Raw genomic sequence first — 22,171 nt, 5'->3', positions numbered from 1 at the left:
GTACGACGGATTCTCTCATGACCATTAACATACGTGTTTATTATGGTCTGAATCGGTATATAGCCCGATACAGCTCCCATATAAATCGATCTCTCTATTTTACTTCTTTAGCCCACAAAGGGCGCAATTCTTATTCGAATTGGCTGACATTTTACACAGGTCTCCAACATGTAATAATATAACAAAAGCAGAGCAAATCTTTTCTTATATCCTTTCTTGCCTAAGAAGAGATGCCGGGAAAAGAACTCGGCAAATGCGATCCATGGTGTAGGGTATATAAGATTCGGCCCGGCCGAACTTAGCACGCTTTTACTTGTTTATGTTTGAAATGTCAAAAGCTGCCTTTAATCTAACATCCATTTAAAGTTTCTGCCAAAAACAAAAACAAGTTCCAATAATATGTGAGCTTCCTACTATTATGTGGTGCCTGAACATTTTCGTTATATTATGGACAACATTTTATTTCATAAGCTTGATTACCTTACAAATTCTGAGTTTATTTACAGTCACACGCATGCGATATAAATTCTATTTTTAAAAAGTAGCAGAAAAAACTCATTGGGAGTATATGAGAGACATCAGAAATAGCGTCATGTTATGACTCTGAACAAAGTACTGCCTAATTTAGTCTGTGTTGGGTGCTAATAGGGTAAAGATGTTATGCGGTACTTTTCTGCTCAAGTTTACCTTTGTGCTAACTTCATTTGTGGTATGGGGGATTTTTGCAATTTTAATGATTTCAAGTGTTGATGGCCGCCAAGCAATTAAACCGCATGAGGATGTGGGAGATGTGATTAAGCAGTTGAATCATATCAATGCACAAGATATTGATACTGAAGGTAAGTGCGATTATAGTTAAATAGAAAATGTATAACGAAACAAGTAAAAAGGCGTTAAGTTCGGCCGGGCCGAACTTTGGATACCCACCACCTCGGGTATATATGTAAAACACCTTTCGTCAAAATCCGGTGAAAAATTCATACCTTATGCCCCATAGCAGCTATATCGAAATATGTTCCGATTTGGACCAAATACTTATAAGTACAAGTCATTTTTCAATTGCGTATAACAAAATATTGGTCTTTTAAGTAGCTATATCTAAAATTAAACCGATTTGAAATATGTACTAAACGGATGTCGAAATGCTTAGCATAAGTCACTGTGTAAAATTTAAGTGAAATCGGATTACAAATGCGACTTTATGGGACCAAGACTATAAATCGGGATATCGGTCTATATGGCAGATCTGGACGGATCTGGATCAAATTTAAAAAGGATATCGAAGGGCCTAACACAACTCACCGTCCCAAATTTCGGCGTCATCGTACAATAAACGCGCATTTTATGACCCTAAAACCTTAGATCGAGAGATCGGGCCATATGGAAGCTATATCGAAATCTGAACCGATCTGTGCCATATTGCAGAAGTATGTCGAAGGGCTTAATTTAACCCACTGTCCCCAATTTCGGCCACATCGGACAATAAATGCGCCTTTTATGGGCCCAAAACTTAAAACCGAGAGATCGGTCTATATGGACCGATCTGAGCCAAATTGACAAGGAATGTCGAAGGGCCTAACTTTACTCACTGTCCCAAATTTCAACCAAATCGGGTAATAAATGTGGCTTTTATGGGCCTAAAACCCTAAATCAGGGGATCGGTCCATAAGGCAGCTGTATCCACATCTGGACCGATCTGGGCCAAATTGACGAAGGATGTCGAAGGGCTTATCACAACTCACTGTCCCAAATTTCAGCAAAATCGGATAATAAATGTGGCTTTTATGGGCCTAGGACCCTAAATCGAAGGATCGGTCTATATGGCAGCTATATCCAAATCTGGACCGATCTGGGCCAAATTGACGAAGGATGTTGAGGGGCCTAACACAATTCACTGTCTCAAATTTCAGCAAAATTGGATAATAAATGTGGCTTTTATGGGCCTAAAACCTTAAATCCGGGGATCGGTCCATATGGCAGCTATATCCAAATCTGGACTGATCTGGGCCAAATTGACGAAGAATGTCGAAGGGCTTATCACAACTCTCTGTCCCAAATTTCAGCAGAATCGGATAATAAATGTGGCTTTTATGGGCCTTAGACCCTAAATTGGAGGATCGGTCTATATGGCAGCTATATCCAAATCTGGACCGATCTGAGCCAAATTGACGAAGGATAACGAAGGGCCCAACACAACTCACTGCCCCAAATTTCAGCAAAATCGGATAATAAATGTGGCTTTTATGGGCCTAATACCCTAAATCGGCGGATCGGTCTATATGGGATATAGTCCGTTATAGCCCATCTTCGAACTTAACCTGCTTATGGATAAAAAAAGAATCTGTGCAAAATTTCAGCTCAATATCTTTATTTTTATACCCTCCACCATAAGATGGGGGGTATACTAATTTCGTCATTCTGTTTGTAACTACTCGAAATATTCGTCTGAGACCCCATAAAGTATATATATTCTTGATCGTCGTGACATTTTATGTCGATCTAGCCATGTCCGTCCGTCTGTCCGTCCGTCCGTCCGTCCGTCCGTCTGTCTGTCGAAAGCACGCTAACTTCCGAAGGAGTAAAGCTAGCCGCTTGAAATTTTGCACAAATACTTCTTATTAGTGTAGGTCGGTTGGTATTGTAAATGGGCCATATCGGTCCATGTTTTGATATAGCTGCCATATAAACCGATCTTGGGTCTTGACTTCTTGAGCCTCTAGAGTGCGCATTTCTTATCCGATTGGGATGAAATTTTGCACGACGTGTTTCGTTGTGATATCTAACAACTGTGCCAAGTATGGTTCAAATCGGTCCATAACCTGATATAGCTGCCATATAAACCGATCTTGGGTCTTGACTTCTTGAGCCTCCAGCGTGCGCAATTCTTATCCGATCACAATGAAATTTTGCACAACTTGTTTTGTTATGATATCCAACAACTGTGCCAAGTATGGTTGAAGTCGGTCCATAACCTGATATAGCTGCCATATAAACCGATCTGGGGTCTTGACTTCTTGAGCCTCTAGAGTGCGCAATTCTTATCCGATTGGGATGAAATTTTGCACGACGTGTTTTGTTATTATATCCAACAACTGTGCCAAGTATGGTTCAAATCGGTCCATAACCTGATATAGCTGCCATATACACCGATCTTGGGTCTTGACTTCTTGAGCCTCTAGAGTGCGCAATTCTCATCCGATTGAAATGAAATTTTGCACGACGTTTTTCGTTATGATATCTAACAACTGTGCTAAGTATGGTTGAAATCGGTCCATAACCTGATATAGCTGTCATATAAACAGATCTGGGGATTTGACTTCTTGAGCTTCTAGAGGCCGCAACTCCTATCCGATTTGGCTGAAATTTTGAATGACGTATTTTATTTTTACTTTCAACAACTGTGTCAAATAAGGTTCAAATCGGTTCATAACCTGATATAGCTGCCATATAAACCTATTTGGGATCTTGACTTCTTGACCCCTAGAGGTCGCAATTATTATCCGATATGCCTGAAATTTTGTACGACGGATCCTCTCATGACCATCAACAAACGTGTTTATTATGGTCTGAATCGGTCTATAGCCCGATACAGATCCCATATAAATCGCTCTCTCTATTTAACTTCGTGAGCCCCAATGGGCGCAATTCTTATACGAATTGGCTGAAATTTTACACAGGTCTCCAACATATAATTTAATTGTGGTCCGAACCGGACCATATCTTGATATCGTTTTAATAGCAGAGCAACTCTTTTCTTATATCCTTTTTTGCCTAAGAAGAGATGCCAGGAAAAGAACTCGACAAATGCAATCCATGGTGGAGGGTATATAAGATTCGGCCCGGCCGAACTTAGCACGCTTTTACTTGTTAAAGACTGTTGCGTGATTTCAACCGACAGACGGACGGACATGTCTAGATCGTCTTAGATTTTTGCGCTGATCCGCAATATATATACTTTATAGGGTCGGAAATGGATATTTCGATGTGTTGCAAACGAAATGACAAAATGAATATACCCCCATCCTTCGTAACATGTACTGTACCCCCCGTCATAGGAGAGTGGTATACTAATTTCATTATTGCGTCTATTAACTCAAAATATTAGTTTTAGAACTAAACATTTTCGTAATCTCTAAATCATTTATAGTCAGTATAGCTTCAACAATTTTTTTTCAAAATTTCAAATGCTTAGCTTAACTATTTCAAAAGTTCGTTCGGTCAAGAACTTTTGAAATAGTAAAGCTAAGCATTTGAAATTTTGAAAAAATGGATTACTATAAAACTTAAACTCCATGACCAATAAATTTCTTTACAAATAAACTCAAATGGAAATAAATTTGGAGGCTTACAAACCATTTAATGAGCTTTCAACAAAACAAATACTATATAGTTTAGATATACTAGCACCTATATAAATAAATTTTCCTATTGCGGTGCAAAATTGTAAGCAGTTCGGCAGTTTTTGAACTACAAAACAGTCCACTAACTAGTAGAGGACTACCAGCTGTGGTACCGCATACTGGAAACATGTTAACGAATTCTTTTTGGACAGAAATAAAAACTCACAGAGCACCCAGCTGTTCAAAAAGATTGGATTGGAGGCTCTCATTATTTTGCTCTCGCTATACTACTATGCAGGCAGTATTTGAATGATCCAATGCTCTTTAATGAGCTAGTGGTCAAATTGCCGTGCGATTTAACACTAAATTTGGGGTAGATACCGTTTCTCTTTAACACTAAATTTGGGGTAGATACCGTTTCTCTTCGTCTCGTGTTGATATTGCTGTATTCGATGGGCGGCTTTACAATTTAGCGGCTTGCACATCCCGTGTGACGTCATTTATGCCAACATGCTGTGACGAATCTAAAAAGCATACAAAAGAACGCATTAACGTACATGACGTCACGGATGAGAAAAAAGAGGGAGCCAATACAACAACACTTTACTTTAAGTGTAAACAAAGCCATCGACTAGCAGAATGTCCACAATTTTTATACCCTCCACCATAAGATGGGGGGTATACTAATTTCGTCATTCTGTTTGTAACTACTCGAAATATTCGTCTGAGACCCCATAAAGTATATATATTCTTGATCGTCGTGACATTTTATGTCGATCTAGCCATGTCCGTCCGTCTGTCCGTCCGTCCGTCCGTCCGTCCGTCCGTCCGTCCGTCCGTCCGTCCGTCCGTCCGTCTGTCTGTCGAAAGCACGCTAACTTCCGAAGGAGTAAAGCTAGCCGCTTGAAATTTTGCACAAATACTTCTTATTAGTGTAGGTCGGTTGGTATTGTAAATGGGCCATATCGGTCCATGTTTTGATATAGCTGCCATATAAACCGATCTTGGGTCTTGACTTCTTGAGCCTCTAGAGTGCGCATTTCTTATCCTATTGGGATGAAATTTTGCACGACGTGTTTCGTTGTGATATCTAACAACTGTGCCAAGTATGGTTCAAATCGGTCCATAACCTGATATAGCTGCCATATAAACCGATCTTGGGTCTTGACTTCTTGAGCCTCCAGCGTGCGCAATTCTTATCCGATCACAATGAAATTTTGCACAACTTGTTTTGTTATGATATCCAACAACTGTGCCAAGTATGGTTGAAGTCGGTCCATAACCTGATATAGCTGCCATATAAACCGATCTGGGGTCTTGACTTCTTGAGCCTCTAGAGTGCGCAATTCTTATCCGATTGGGATGAAATTTTGCACGACGTGTTTTGTTATTATATCCAACAACTGTGCCAAGTATGGTTCAAATCGGTCCATAACCTGATATAGCTGCCATATACACCGATCTTGGGTCTTGACTTCTTGAGCCTCTAGAGTGCGCAATTCTCATCCGATTGAAATGAAATTTTGCACGACGTTTTTCGTTATGATATCTAACAACTGTGCTAAGTATGGTTGAAATCGGTCCATAACCTGATATAGCTGTCATATAAACAGATCTGGGGATTTGACTTCTTGAGCTTCTAGAGGCCGCAACTCCTATCCGATTTGGCTGAAATTTTGAATGACGTATTTTATTTTTACTTTCAACAACTGTGTCAAATAAGGTTCAAATCGGTTCATAACCTGATATAGCTGCCATATAAACCTATTTGGGATCTTGACTTCTTGACCCCTAGAGGTCGCAATTATTATCCGATATGCCTGAAATTTTGTACGACGGATCCTCTCATGACCATCAACAAACGTGTTTATTATGGTCTGAATCGGTCTATAGCCCGATACAGATCCCATATAAATCGCTCTCTCTATTTAACTTCGTGAGCCCCAATGGGCGCAATTCTTATACGAATTGGCTGAAATTTTACACAGGTCTCCAACATATAATTTAATTGTGGTCCGAACCGGACCATATCTTGATATCGTTTTAATAGCAGAGCAACTCTTTTCTTATATCCTTTTTTGCCTAAGAAGAGATGCCAGGAAAAGAACTCGACAAATGCGATCCATGGTGGAGGGTATATAAGATTCGGCCCGGCCGAACTTAGCACGCTTTTACTTGTTGTTGTTCACTTTTAACGAAAGATGAAATTATTGGGTTGCTCAAAAAGTAATTGCGGATTTTTTAAAAGAAAGTAAATGCATTTTTAATAAAACTTAGAATGAACTTTAATCAAATATACTTTTTTACACTTTTTTCTAAATCAAGCTAAAAGTAACAGCTGATAACTGACAGAAGAAAGAATGCAATTACAGAGTCACAAGCTGTGAAAAAATTTGTCAACGCCGACTATATGAAAAATCCCCAATTACTTTTTGGGCAACCCAATATATACGAGATAATAATCTCTGCTTGTGGTGCTTCAAGAAACAGTCACTGCGACGTTGTTATTGGAAAAGGCAATGCGGAGTGGACGACTGCTCAAAACCATCCTGTCACACTTTACGGAAAATCGTATTCTTTAAACACGTTTGCCCTCATTGATGAGTGATCATCGTGCACACTTATATATTATAAAACGAACTCGCCTTGTAAAGGGTGATTTTTTTGAGGTTAGGATTTTCATGCATTAGTATTTGACAGATCACGTGGGATTTCAGACATGGTGTCAAAGAGAAAGATGCTCAGTATGCTTTGACATTTCATCATGAATAGACTTACTAACGAGCAACGCTTGCAAATCATTGAATTTTATTACCAAAATCAGTGTTCGGTTCGAAATGTGTTCATTCACCGTAACGTTGCGTCCAACAGCATCTTTGAAAAAATACGGTCCAATGATTCCACCAGCGTACAAACCACACCAAACAGTGCATTTTTCGGGATGCATGGGCAGTTCTTGAACGGCTTCTGGTTGCTCTTCACTCCAAATGCGTCAATTTTGCTTATTTACGTAGCCATTCAACCAGAAATGAGCCTCATCGCTGAACGGTGAATGAACACATTTCGAACCGAACTCTGATTTTGGTAATAATATTCAATGATTTGCAAGCGTTGCTCGTTAGTAAGTCTATTCATGATGAAATGTCAAAGCATACTGAGCATCTTTCTCTTTGACACCATGTCTGAAATCCCAGTTAGTTAGGCTTAAACGGGCCCACAGAGGAGTTGTGCTTGCAATGGAAGGGTGATGTTACAAAAATAGATGAGAGGTCAAGATTAGTTTTTGTGCGTGTATCATCACACTTACAGCTAGAGAACAAAATGGAAATGCAAAATGTAAGGACAATTACAAATGTTAGTTTGCCGATCCAAACCCTCACAAAAGAAAATGTTGAGAGCTGTGAATATTTGGCAAATGTGACCATTTCACCATATACATCGGCCAAAGCAAGAATTCTAATCGGAATCGATAACGCAAGGCTCTGTGTACCTCTGGAAATACGAGTAGGCAAAATTAATGGATTAATCGCAACGAGAAGTCGCATAGGATGGGGTGTGTATGGACGGCTTTCTACGGATAAATCTCCTGCACACAGGATAAAGCACGTCTATTTTGCAAAATAGACGATCGTATGGGTGACTTATTGCAATATTACTTTTCTTTAGACTCGGTGGGCGTAAGAATAAACAAACACCCTCTCCGATCTAAAAGCGACGAGCGTGCAGTTAAAATCATGCAATTGAACACCAAATATATTGAAAAGGTAAATGTATGGGAGACTGGTTTGTTATGGAAGTATGACAACATAAACCTTCCACATTCGTTTTCTACGGCTTGTCGAAGATTGTATTTTCTAGAGGCTATAATGAACCAAAACCGCTCTTTGAAATCATTTCTTTTAGAAACGCTTCTTGACTATAAGCAAAAAGGGATACATAAGAAAATTTGAGGAAAATGAAATAGCCTCAGGCGGGAAGTCGTGGTACATTCCCATTTTTACAGTCAATAATAAAAACATGAACACGACACTTATTGTTTGGGATGCTGACGCCGCCGTTAAAAATACAGTCGCTAAATACAGTACTCTTAAAAGGTCCAGATCTGTTAAACAATTTATTTGGTGTTTTGCTTGGTTTTCATGAGAGATCAATTGCCATCTCGGGTGACATTCGTGAAATGTTTCACCAAATTCGCATTGTAAAAGAAGACCAACAGGCTCAAAAGTTTTTATGGCGTAACGGAATTGACAAAGATTAAATTGATGTGTATGTAATGACAGTCATGACCCTCGGTGCTTCCTGCTCCCCTTCTTTGACCAACTTTATAAAGAACAACAAGTAAAAGCGTGCTAAGTTCGGCCGGGCCGAATCTTATATACCCTCCACCATGGATCGCATTTGTCGAGTTCTTTTCCTGGCATCTCTTCTTAGGCAAAAAAGGATATAAGAAAAGAGTTGCTCTGCTATTAAAACGATATCAAGATATGGTCCGGTTCGGACCACAATTAAATTATATGTTGGAGACCTGTGTAAAATTTCAGCCAATTCGTATAAGAATTGCGCCCATTGGGGCTCACGAAGTTAAATAGAGAGAGCGATTTATATGGGATCTGTATCGGGCTATAGACCGATTCAGACCATAATAAACACGTTTGTTGATGGTCATGAGAGGATCCGTCGTACAAAATTTCAGGCATATCGGATAATAATTGCGACCTCTAGGGGTCAAGAAGTCAAGATCCCAAATAGGTTTATATGGCAGCTATATCAGGTTATGAACCGATTTGAACCTTATTTGACACAGTTGTTGAAAGTAAAAATAAAATACGTCATTCAAAATTTCAGCCAAATCGGATAGGAGTTGCGGCCTCTAGAAGCTCAAGAAGTCAAATCCCCAGATCTGTTTATATGACAGCTATATCAGGTTATGGACCGATTTCAACCATACTTAGCACAGTTGTTAGATATCATAACGAAAAACGTCGTGCAAAATTTCATTTCAATCGGATGAGAATTGCGCACTCTAGAGGCTCAAGAAGTCAAGACCCAAGATCGGTGTATATGGCAGCTATATCAGGTCATGGACCGATTTGAACCATACTTGGCACAGTTGTTGGATATAATAACAAAACACGTCGTGCAAAATTTCATCCCAATCGGATAAGAATTGCGCACTCTAGAGGCTCAAGAAGTCAAGACCCCAGATCGGTTTATATGGCAGCTATATCAGGTTATGGACCGACTTCAACCATACTTGGCACAGTTGTTGGATATCATAACAAAACAAGTTGTGCAAAATTTCATTGTGATCGGATAAGAATTGCGCACGCTGGAGGCTCAAGAAGTCAAGACCCAAGATCGGTTTATATGGCAGCTATATCAGGTTATGGACCGATTTGAACCATACTTGGCACAGTTGTTAGATATCACAACGAAACACGTCGTGCAAAATTTCATCCCAATCGGATAAGAAATGCGCACTCTAGAGGCTCAAGAAGTCAAGACCCAAGATCGGTTTATATGGCAGCTATATCAAAACATGGACCGATATGGCCCATTTACAATACCAACCGACCTACACTAATAAGAAGTATTTGTGCAAAATTTCAAGCGGCTAGCTTTACTCCTTCGGAAGTTAGCGTGCTTTCGACAGACAGACGGACGGACGGACGGACGGACGGACGGACGGACGGACGGACGGACGGACAGACGGACGGACATGGCTAGATCGACATAAAATGTCACGACGATCAAGAATATATATACTTTATGGGGTCTCAGACGAATATTTCGAGTAGTTACAAACAGAATGACGAAATTAGTATACCCCCCATCTTATGGTGGAGGGTATAAAAATGCTGAGCGCTGTGCGTGTAAACATCCGAAAGCGGTTTAAGCGATTTTAAATAACATGTTTGTGGATGATTGGCTTCAAAGCTTGGATTTTGAAGAGATGATGGAAATGGCAAAAATAGTGCGATATATTCACATAGAAGGGGGATTTGAAATGCGTAACGGGCTTTCTAATTCGGACAAGATTCTGAGCGAGTTACAGAAGCCCAAAACGCAAATACAAAAATCTCTTGCAGATATAGATGGAAAGTTCGAGAAGGTTTTAGGTATGTGGTGGACCCCTCGAATGATGAGCTTACCTTAATTGGAAAATTTGGTCTTGAAGTATTTGACAAAAGTATCATACCCACGAAGAAAAACGTACCCATTATGACTTTTTTGTCACTTTGTCATTCAAGAAAAGATCACTATACAGGAAATTTTGAGGTCTGCAGTGAATTGGGATGAACCTATTCGCGATCAAGAGTGTGAGAAGTGGCGAGCTTGGGCATGTTTACTACTGAATTTATCAAATGTCCGCATTCTTCGAATGTTCAACTTCACACACTTGTAGATGCAAGCATCCATGTTTATGCTGCGGTGACTTATTTAAGGGTCCAATGTGAGGGTATGTGAAGTGTAGCCTGGTCGCTTCTAAGACCAAGGTTGCACCTTTAAAGCCTATTTCTGTGCCAAAATATGAATTGATGGCTCCCATCACTGGATTGCGATTGTTCAACTTTGTCGTAAAAGAAATGTACATCGAGGTTCATTCGAAAACATTTTGGTATGATACCATGGACGTTTTATATTGGATTAGTTCGGACGCGAGGAAATTCCACCAATTTGTGGCAGTACGAGTTGGGGAAATTTTAGAAGGCTCGTACATCAATCAGTGGTGATGGGTTCTATCTGCTCAAAATGTTGCAGACGAAGCCACAAAATGCAACAGTGTAACTTGTGCTACCATACAAGATGGTTTACAGGCCCCTCATTTTTATATTCTCATGAATCGGATTGGCCAACTTCTGAGTTATCCTACACTCCTATCGAAGATGCAGAACTTAACTGTCATATAAAAATTAAGCAATCTGATTTCCCCTTGTTGACATTAGTTCCAAATCCAAACAGAATAAGTAAATGGGAAATACTTCGTTTAAGCCAAACATTAGTGTTTAAATATATATACTAGATAATGGGTGCACGTACTTTCAAATACGAATTTAAGCCATTTTTCCAAGAAGAAGGCATATATGTGGTCAAGTTGTTCATATTTAAGTCCTGTCAAGACCAAGCGTACCCTAACGAAATGTCAACTTTGAAATGAAACACATCTTTGTTACCAGTGACTTCTCTTAAATCCTTAAATATTGAGTGGTAATGATACTCGAAATGACAAGGCGATTTATTGGCGCCTTCAAATAACCAATGACCAACATCAGCGTCTGCTACCAGGTTAGGAGCGGCTGGAGGGGAGCATCTGATCTTGAAGTAGGCTGCTCGCGACGTAGAGGGATACATGTGCGATCCCACGTAACCCATGCGGATGGGGCACCGGGCCAGTTATCCGCCCCCGGAAACTGAAAGGATTACTCCAAAAAACAAAACAAGTAAATACATGCTAAGTTCAGCCGGGCCGAACCTTTAAAACCCACCACATCTGCGTAAAATCGACACAAAGTAAAATTAGTTGAAAGGCATAATTTTACCACGTACCAAATATCTGCCAAACAAGGCAAAATGACAGCTTCTAGGAACCGAACAAGAATAATCGAGAGATAATCAGACAATCGTTTGTATGGGAGCTACATCAGGTTAAAGACCGATTTGGACCGTCCTTGGCACATTTTTTGGAAGTCCTAACAGAACGCTACTTGTAAAATTTTTGGCCAGATGGGACAAAAATTACGTTCTTCAGGGGCTCAAGATGTCAAATCGGGAGATTGGGTTATATGGGAGCTATGTCAAGTTATAGACCGATTTTAACCGTACATGGCACAGTTATTGAACGTCGCACAGTGGAATGGAAAAAAATAAGTCGAAATAAGTCTGCCGTGAAATTCTTCATGAAATTCTACATGGTTATAGCAGAGATGCTATCCAGTTTATATGCAAAATTTCACGGCCCTAGAAGTCCCAGGGACCCATTGGAGTGCCTTCTAATTGGTCACCTCGGCCCTAGACAATTTTGTTCGGGTTTTCAAAGACGCATTTATGACCCGATTTTTAAAAACTTTCGCTGGAAAGTGCTCAAAAAGCCCTACAAAAAACAGGCCTAAATGTGCGGGATAACTTTTATAGTGTCCAAGGAATTTGACTAACAAATTTTTTTTTTCTGAAATTTTCGCAGAGACTCGTCTCTTATTTTGTTGCTTGAGAAATCATTTCTGAACCGATTTAAAATTTTTTAACAATTTTAAAATGTACTATTTTTTGTCGCGATATATGCTAAGGTCCTATTTTGCAGTCAAAAGTTATGCGAGTTACTTACTTTAATTGGCTATGACAGAACGTTTGTTCCACTAGCCGAACGTAGAATAGGGTTCCAACCGCCTCGATCTTCTTCGCTCATTCTAAAATCTCTGACACCAAGTTTCGAGGTGTCTCCCATCAGTTGATCTTTCCATCGGGCTTTTGGTCTTCCCGGTTTGCCTTCAAAAGACTTCTTTGCTGGAGCTTCTTCATCCATTCTGACAACATGACCTAACCAACGCAGCCGTTGTATTTTGATGCGTGTAACTATGCTATCGTCGTCATACAGCTCATACAGCTCGTGGTTAATACGTCGCCTATATTCTCCGTTAACGCAAACTGGTCCATGTATTTTATGAAGAATATTTCTCTCAAATACTCCAAGCACTACCTCATCTGCTTTCACAGGTACCCATGCTTCAGAACCATATTAAAACACGGGTAGTATCAGTGTCTTGTAGAGTGTAATCTTCGTCTGTCGAGAGGTGGCCTTGTTTCTAAACTGCTTACTTAGTCCAAAGTAGCATATGTTTGCCAGTATTATTCTTCGCTTTATCTCAAAACTGGTGTCATTCGTTTCGGTTACGGCGGTGTCGAGGTATATAAAATTACTGACTATCTCAAAGTTGTGGTTCCCAACTTTCTTCATTTTCTTTATGTGCTCGGTTGTACAAGCGTTTTGGGAGTTGAAACCATCCATTTCATCTTAACTCCATTAACTGCCAGACTTATTTTCACTGACTCTCTTTCGATTCTTTCAAAGGCTGCAGTTACTACTTCCGGTGACCGACCTATGATGTCGATGTCGTCGTCATAGACGAGTAACATGTGTTCTCCTGTGATTAGGGTGTCATATCTCTTCACATCTGCACATTGTATAATATTTTCCAGCAGAATATTAAATAGTTCACACTATAGGTTGTCTTCTTGTCTGAAACCTCGTTTGGTATTAAATGGTTCCGAGAGATTCTTTTCTATTCTTACTGATGAACCCGTATCAACAACTGTCATCCTGCAGAGTCTTATTAATATTGCAAACTCAGACATGGCTTGAAATACTTTTGAACGTAAATCGGGATCAACAGCGGCTTTGTAGTCAACAAAGAGATGGAATGTGTTGATTTGTCCTTCTCGGGACTTTTCCAGGATTTGTGCAGTGTGAATATCTGGTCCAGGGTGGATATACCAGGTCGAAAGCCGCATTGATAGGCCCAATATCTCATTGACTTTAGGTTTTACTTTTTCACACAGTACGCTCGAGATTATCTTGTATGAAATGGGGAGGAAACTTATGCCTCTGTAGTTGGCACATCCCGTCTTGTCTCCTTTCTTGTTTACGGAACATGGTATGCTGAGGTTCCAATCATCGGGTATGTGTTCTTCTAGCCAGATTGCGCAGACAACCCGATGCATACGCCTTATTAGCGTGTCGCCTCCGGTCTTAAATAGTTCAGCGGGTAACCCGTCGGCTCCTGCTGCCTTGTTGTTCTTTAGTCGGTTCACTGCTACTTGGACTTCATTCTAACTAGGAGTTAAACATTCTATACCATCACCGTTGGTTGGTTCTGCGGTATCCTGCGGTAGCTGCCATTTTGGAACGGATAGAGATATCTGCATGAAATTTTACATGGTTATACCTGAGTTATCCAGTTTATATGCAAAATTTCAATACAAAATACACTAAAACAAGTAAAAGCGTTCTAAGTTCGGCCGGGCCGAATCTTATATACCCTCCACCATGGATCGCATTTGTCGGGTTCTTTTCCCGGCATCTCTTCTTAGGCAAAAAAAAGGATATAAGAAAAGATTTGCTCTGCTATTAGAGCGATATCAAGATATGGTCCGGTTTGGACCACAATTAAATTATATTATGTTGGAGACCTGTGTAAAATGTCAGCCAATTCGAATAAGAATTGCGCCCTTTGTGGGCTCAAGAAGTAAAATAGAGAGACCGATTTATATGGGAGCTGTATTGGGCTAAAGACCGATTCCGACCATAATAAACACGTATGTTAATGGTCATGAGAGAATCCGTCGTACAAAATTTCAGGCAAATCGGATAATAATTGCGATCTCTAGAGGCTCAAGAAGTCAAGATCCCAGATCGGTTTATATGGCAGCTATATCAGGTTATAAACCGACTTGTACTTTATTTGACATAGTTGTTGAAAGTAACAATAAAATACGTCTTGCGAAATTTCAGCCAAATCGGATAGGAATTGCGCCCTCTAGAAGCTCAAGAAGTCAAGTCCCCAGATCTGTTTATATGACAGCTATATCAGGTTATGATCCGATTTGAACCATACTTGGCACAGTTGTTGGATATCATAACAAAATACTACGTGCTAAAATTCATTCAAATTGGATAAGAATTGCGCCCTCTAGATGCTCAAGAAATCAAGACGCAAGATCGGTTTATATGACAGCTATATAAGGTTATGGACCGATTTGAACCATACTTGGCACAGTTGTTGGATATCATAACAAAATACTACGTGCTAAAATTCATTCAAATTGGATAAGAATTGCGCCCTCTAGATGCTCAAGAAATCAAGACGCAAGATCGGTTTATATGACAGCTATATAAGGTTATGGACCGATTTGAACCATACTTGGCACAGTTGTTGGATATCGTAACAAAACACGTCGTGCAAAATTTCATCCCAATCGGATAAGAATTGCGCACTTTAGAGGCTCAAGAAGTCAAGACCCAAGATCGGTTTATATGGCAGCTATATCAGGTTATGCACCGATTTGAACCATACTTGGCACAGTTGTTGGATATCATAACAAAACACGTCGTGCAAAATTTCATCCCAATCGGATAAGAATGGTGCACTCTAGAGGCTCAAGAAGTCAAGACCCAAGATTGGTTTATGTAACAGCTATATCAAAACATTGACCGATATGGGCCATTTACACTACTGTGGTAGTGTCTGTAGGGTAGTAACACCCAGAAGGAAGAAAGAAAGAACCATTGATAAGTTTACCGATCGACTCCAAATCACTTTCTAATTCGATTAAGCTATGTCCGTCTGTTTGTCTGTCCGTCGGTCCATGTTAATTTGTGTACAAAGTAGAGGTCGCAGTTTTTATGCGATCGTCTTAAAATTTGGTGCAGGCATGTTTTTTTTTTTTTGCCTAGAGACGAAGCCCATTGAAGTTGGAAAAAATCGGCTTAGAATTAGATATAGCTTCCTCATGTATGTTTTTCCCATTTGCTGGTATAATGCAGTAAACTGGTCATTTGTTAATCGAATCTCTCGAAATTTGCCACTAAGGGTTTTCTAATGGCTCTCGAAATTACTGGCGAATTTCATAAAAAATAGGTTCAGATGTAGATATTGCAAATTGCAAACTTTGCCCATGAACATTCCACAAAGGAACAAGGGCAAATTTCTTACAAATCAGTGAGTGCTTTTTATAGCCGTGTCCGAACGGCGTGCCGCAGTGCGACACCTCTTTGGAGAGAAGTTTTACATGGCATAGTACCTCACAAATGTTGCCAGCATTAGGAGGGGAAAACCACCGCTGAAATTGTTTTTCTGATGGTCTCGCCAGGTTTTGAGCCCAGACGTTCAGCGTCGTAGGCGGACATATATATATATATATATATATATATATATATATATATATATATATATATATATATATATATATATATATATATATATATATATATATATATATATATATATATATATATAAATGTATATATATATATATATACTCCACTCTTTAAATACTTTATTTATGTGGTGGTTTAGTGGTGTCTTCGGGGGTGAGGCCCAGACACTTCGCCAAGAAAAAATATCTGCATCGTGCTCTTCTTTCAAATACCATTTTTTTAACCCAATATTGCCATTGGTTTAGGGGACTTTATACAATGAGGCGTCCCCCAAACACATGACCCCAAAATAGGTTATCAAATTCGCTTTCTAATATCAAATACCTTTCATTTGAGCCATATATTGGCATGGTCGAAAAATGTTTACCCTTTGGGGGGTGTTTCGGGAAAGGGGTGATGCCCTCAATAAATTGTCCTACATTTGGATATCAAATTCGTATTCTATTCTTAAATACCTTTATTTGAGCACCGTATTGCGATGGTAAGTAAAAGATTGGTGTTCGTGGGGTATTTTGGGAAAGGAGTAGACCAGACAGTTGGTCCTAAAAGTGGATCATTGACATGTTTGGTAAATATGCCCGATTTAGGAGTGTTTTAGGGATTGGGGTGGTCCCCAAACACTAAGCCCGGAAAATATAACAGCAACGTTCTCTAATGTCATACATCTACAATATATATGCCATTTATTTGAACCCCATATTGCCATTGGCCTCAAAATTGGATATAAAATTCGTTTCCTAATCTTATTTAAACTCCTTATTGCAAAAGTCAGCAAATTTGTCCGGTATGGGGTATTGGCCCCAAACACTATTAATATTTAGTTCCATTGTCTTGAAGACCCATATTGTCGTGGTGAGCACATACGTCCCATTTGGGGGTTGTTATGGTGGTGGGACGTCCCCTAGAAAGTTGGTCCCTAATGTTGATATCAGATACGTGGTGTACTCCCAAATACCTTTCATTTGAACCCCATATTGCCATACGTGGTCTACTCCCAAATACCTTTCATTTGAACCCCATATTGCCATAGTTGGCAAACATGACCGGCTTGGGGGGTGTTTTGGGGGATGGGCGGCCACTCAGTGAGTTGGCCTTAAAAATGTATATCGGATTCGAGTTCTACTCTAAAAACCCTCTTATTTGAGCCTCATATTGCTATAGTCAGCAAATACTTCCTATTTGGGTGGTGTTGTGGGTGTGAGGTGGCCTCATAAACACTTTTCCCGAATATTGATATCAGATTCGTGCTTTACTACCAAAGACCTTTCATTTTGAGCCCCATATTGCTATGGTCGTAAATTTGTCCCGTTTGGGAGATGTTTTTGGGAAGTGGTCCGACCACCTGGCCAATCGATTGCCAAAATTTGAACAACGCTTTCCTCGCTGACTACCACAATATCTGGAAAATGTGTTCGGTTCAGATTAAGATTTAGTTCCTTTTGTCAGTTTTTGGGTAATTTGCAATAATGTTGGAAGTTGTCAGCTATTATAGTGTGAATATATTTACTCGAAATTTGATAGGGATTGTTAAATAAACCATCTGAAAACAAGCACTGAGGTCCATCAAAATTGGTTCTGAATTGGGTTTAGCTCCCACATTCTATTATGGGGTAGGTGTAAGGTATTATACAGTCGGCACCGTCCGACTTATACCTTTCCTTACTGATTTTACATTGCTTTGTTTTTAGTGTCTTATTTAATTTTATTGTACCCTCCACCATAGGATGGTGGTATATTAATTTTGTCATTCTGTTTGTAACATCTCGAAATATGCGTCTGAGACCCCATAAAGTATTTATTTTCTTGATCGTCGTGACATTTTATGTCGATCTAGCCATGTCCGTCCGTCTGTCTGTCGACAGCACGCTAACTTCAAAGGAGTAAAGTTAGGATCTTGAAATTTTGCACAAACACCTTTCAGCAGTGTAGGTTGATTGGGATTGTAAATGGGCAAAATCGGTTCACGTTTTGATATAGCTGCCATATAAACCGATCTTGGGTCTTGACTTCTTGAGCCTCTAGAGGGCCCAATTCTCGTCCGATTTGGCTGAAAATTTGCATGAGCTGTTCCGTTATGACTTTCAATAACTGCTAAGTATGACGAAAATCGGTACATAATCTGATATAGCTGCCATATAAACCGATCTGGTATCTTGAATTCTTGAGCCTCTAGAGTGCGCAATTCATATTTGATTTGACAGAAATTTTGTACAACGGCTTCTCCCATGACTTTCAATATACGTGTCCAATATGGTCTGAATCGATCTATATGCTTCATGAGTCCCTACAAGGCGCAATTCTTATCCGTATGGGTTAAAATATTACCCAATGACTTCTACTACAGTCTTTAACATGCAATTCATTAATGGTCCGAAGATCCCAGATCGGTTTACATGACAACTATATCGGGTTATGAACCGATTTGAACCTTATTTGACACAGCTCTTAAAAGTAAGAATAAAAAAAAATACGCCATGCAAAATTTCAGCCAAATCGGATAGGAATTGCGCCCTCTAGAAGCTCAAAAAGTCAAGTCCCCAGATCTGTTTATATGACAGCTATATCAGGTTATGAACCGATTTGAACCATACTTGGCACAGTTGTTGCATGTCATAACAAATACTTCGTGCAAAAATTCATTCAAATCGTTAAGACCCAAGATCGGTTTATATGACAGCTATATCAGGTCATGGACCGATTTGAACAATACCTGGCACAGGTGTAACTATACGCAATTTTGAGATGTTTAGCTCAATTCGTAAAAATAATACCATTTTGTACGTTTTATTTTCTGCATCCAGAGAAAAGTTTATACCAAACGTGATCATTTCAGTGCCATTCGGTGTGGATAGTAACGCAACATCATATGGAACAAAAACAATTCCTGATAGTATGGATGAAACATATAATGAACTAGCTGACCCGGGCCCGCTCCATTGCGCTTTCTTTTACTTTACGTGGAACAAAAGTTTCCTTGGAATATTTATTTTCGACAATTAAAAATCTTTTAGTGAAATACCATGCTAACTTGACAAAGAGTTGAACAATATTAGTGCCTTTATCCGAATCCAATAAGATGTTTACTTGTCTACGAATTTAAGATTGGATGTAAGGTGTACTCCATTCTCAAAATACTTCATTTCAGACCGATATTCTCATGATGTCTGATTTAGTGGTGTTTTCGGGGGAGAGGTGGTCCCCCAGATACTTGACCCTGACAAAATATCAGCATCGTGCGCTTTTCTCAAATACAATTTATTTAAACCCCATATTGCCATTGGTTTTGAGGGGATTTCACAGGATGAGGCGTCACCCAAACTCATGGTCCCAAAATTGGTTATCAAATTCGTTTTCTAATCTCAAATACCTTTCATTTGAGCCACATATTGGCATGGTCGAAACATTTTTTCCCTTTGGTGGTGTTTTATGAAAGGGGTGATGCCCTAAATACATGGTCCTACATTTAGATATCAAATTCGTATTCTACTTCCAAATACCTTTATTTGTCATGGTCACTAAAAAATTGCTGTTTGTGGGGTATTTTGGGAAAGGGGTAGACCCCCAGAAAATTGGTCCCGAATATGGGTATCAATTCTTGTTCTCCCCCAATACCTTTCATTTAAGCTCCACTTTGATATGTTTGGTAAATATGCCCGATTTAGGGGTGTTTTGGAGGGTGGGGAAGTCCCCCAAAAACTAAGCCCGGAAAATATATCAGCAATGTGCTCTATTCTCATATATCTATATATCATTTATTTATACCCCATATTGCCATTTCCCTCAAAATTGGATATCAAATTCGTTTTCTAATCTCATTTAAACTCCTTATTGCAAAAGTTAGCAAATATGTCTGGTTTGGGTTATTGGCCCTTAAAACTATGAATATTTAGTTCCACTCTCTTTAAGACCCAAATTGTCTTGGTGAGCAAATACGTCCTATTTTGGGGTTGTTATGGTGGTGCGACGTCCGCATGACAGTTGGCCCCTAATGTTGATATCAGATACGTGGTCAACTCGCACATACCTTTAATTTGAGCCCCATATTTCCATAGTCGGCAAACATGACCGGCTTGGGGGGTGTTTTGGGGCATGGGCGGCCACTCAGTGAGTTGGCCTTGAAAATATATATCGGATTCGTGTTCCACTTTAAAAACCCTCTTATTTGAGCCTCATATTGCTAAAGTCAGCAAATAATTCCTATTTGGGTGGTGTTGTGGGGGAAGTGTGGACCCATAGACACTTTTCCCAAACATTGATATCAGATTGGTGCTTTACCCCCAAAGCACATTTGAGCCCTATATGCCTATGGTAGTAAAATTTTCCCCTTTGGGGGAGGTTTTTGGGGAGAGGCTGCCCCCAAACACTTGGTCCCATATTTGGATATAAGATTCAAATTTTACATTCAAATACCTTTTATTTAAGAACCATATTCACATGGTCAGTAAATAAGTCCTGTTTGGGGGGTGTTTTGGGGAAGGGGTACACCCCCCCATCTGTGAAAATTTGAAGAAAATCGGTTCAGCCTTTTCTGAGTCTATAAGGAACACACAAACATACAAACAAATAAACAAACCTACAAACAAACACAAATTGATTTTTATACCCTCCACCATAAGATGGGGGGTATACTAATTTCGTCATTCTGATTGTAACTACTCGAAATATTCGTCTGAGACCCCATAAAGTATATATATTCTTGATCGTCGTGAAATTTTATGTCGTTCTAGCCATGTCCGTCCGTCTGTCTGTCCGTCCGTCCGTCTGTCTGTCGAAAGCACGCTAACTTCCGAAGGAGTAAAGCTAGCCGCTTGAAATTTTGCACAAATACTTCTTATTAGTGTAGGTCGGTTGGTATTGTAAATGGGCCATATCGGTCCATGTTTTGATATAGCTGTTATATAAACCGATCTTGGGTCTTGACTTCTTGAGCCTTTAGAGTGCACAATTCTTATCCGATTGGGATGAAATTTTTCACGACGTGTTTTGTTATGATATCCAACATCTGTGCCAAGTATGGTTCAAATCGGTTCATAACCTGATATAGCTGCCATATAAACCGATCTTGGGTCTTGACTTCTTGAGCCTTTAGAGTGCACAATTCTTATCCGATTGGGATGAAATTTTGCACGATGTGTTTTATAATTATGTCCAACAACTGTGCCAAGTATGGCTCAAATCGGTCCATAACCTTATATAGCTGTCATATAAACCGATCTTGGGTCTTGACTTCTTGAGCCTCTAGAGGGCGCAATTCTTATCCAATTTGAATGAATTTTAGCACGTAGTATTTTGTTATGATATCCAACAACTGTGCCAAATATGGTTCAAATCATAACCTGATATAGCTGTCATATAAACAGATCTGGGGACTTGACTTCTTGAGCTTCTAGAGGGCGCAATTCCTATCCGATTTGGCTGAAATTTCGCAAGACGTATTTTATTGTTACTTTCAACAACTATGTCAAATAAAGTACAAGTCGGTTTATAACCTGATATAGCTGCCATATAAACCGATCTGGGATCTTGACTTCTTGAGCCGCTAGAGGACGCAATTATTATTCGATTAGCCTGAAATTTTGTACGACGGATTCTCTCATGACCATTAATATACGTGTTTATTATGGTCTGAATCAGTCTATAGCCCGATACAGCTCCCATATAAATCGATCTCTCTATTTTACTTCTTGAGCCCACAAAGGGCGCAATTCTTATTCGAATTGGCTGACATTTTACACAGATCTCCAACATAATATAATGTAATTGTGGTCTAAACCGGACCATATCTTGATATCGCTCTAATAGCAGAACAAATCTTTTCTTATATCCTTTTTTTTGGCTAAGAAGAGATGCCGGGAAAAGAACCCGACAAATGCGATCCATGGTGGAGGGTATATAAGAT

At 39.6% G+C, this 22,171-nt stretch overlaps 1 protein-coding gene across 1 annotated transcript in view; it reads left to right on the top strand.

The window, feature by feature from the left end:
• Positions 1–704: 704 nt before the first annotated feature.
• Positions 705–22,171, top strand: part of LOC106095414 (uncharacterized) — an 87,334-nt gene continuing 65,867 nt past the window's right edge. The window contains exon 1 of the mRNA XM_059365312.1: positions 705–839. Coding sequence (XP_059221295.1) covers positions 734–839 — 106 coding nt within the window. The 5' untranslated portion in view covers positions 705–733. The remainder of the gene's footprint in view (positions 840–22,171) is intronic.

This window comes from Stomoxys calcitrans, chromosome 1, assembly GCF_963082655.1.
Source record: "Stomoxys calcitrans chromosome 1, idStoCalc2.1, whole genome shotgun sequence".
Lineage (NCBI taxonomy): Eukaryota > Metazoa > Arthropoda > Insecta > Diptera > Muscidae > Stomoxys > Stomoxys calcitrans.
This window is presented reverse-complemented; position numbering and strand designations above follow the sequence as displayed.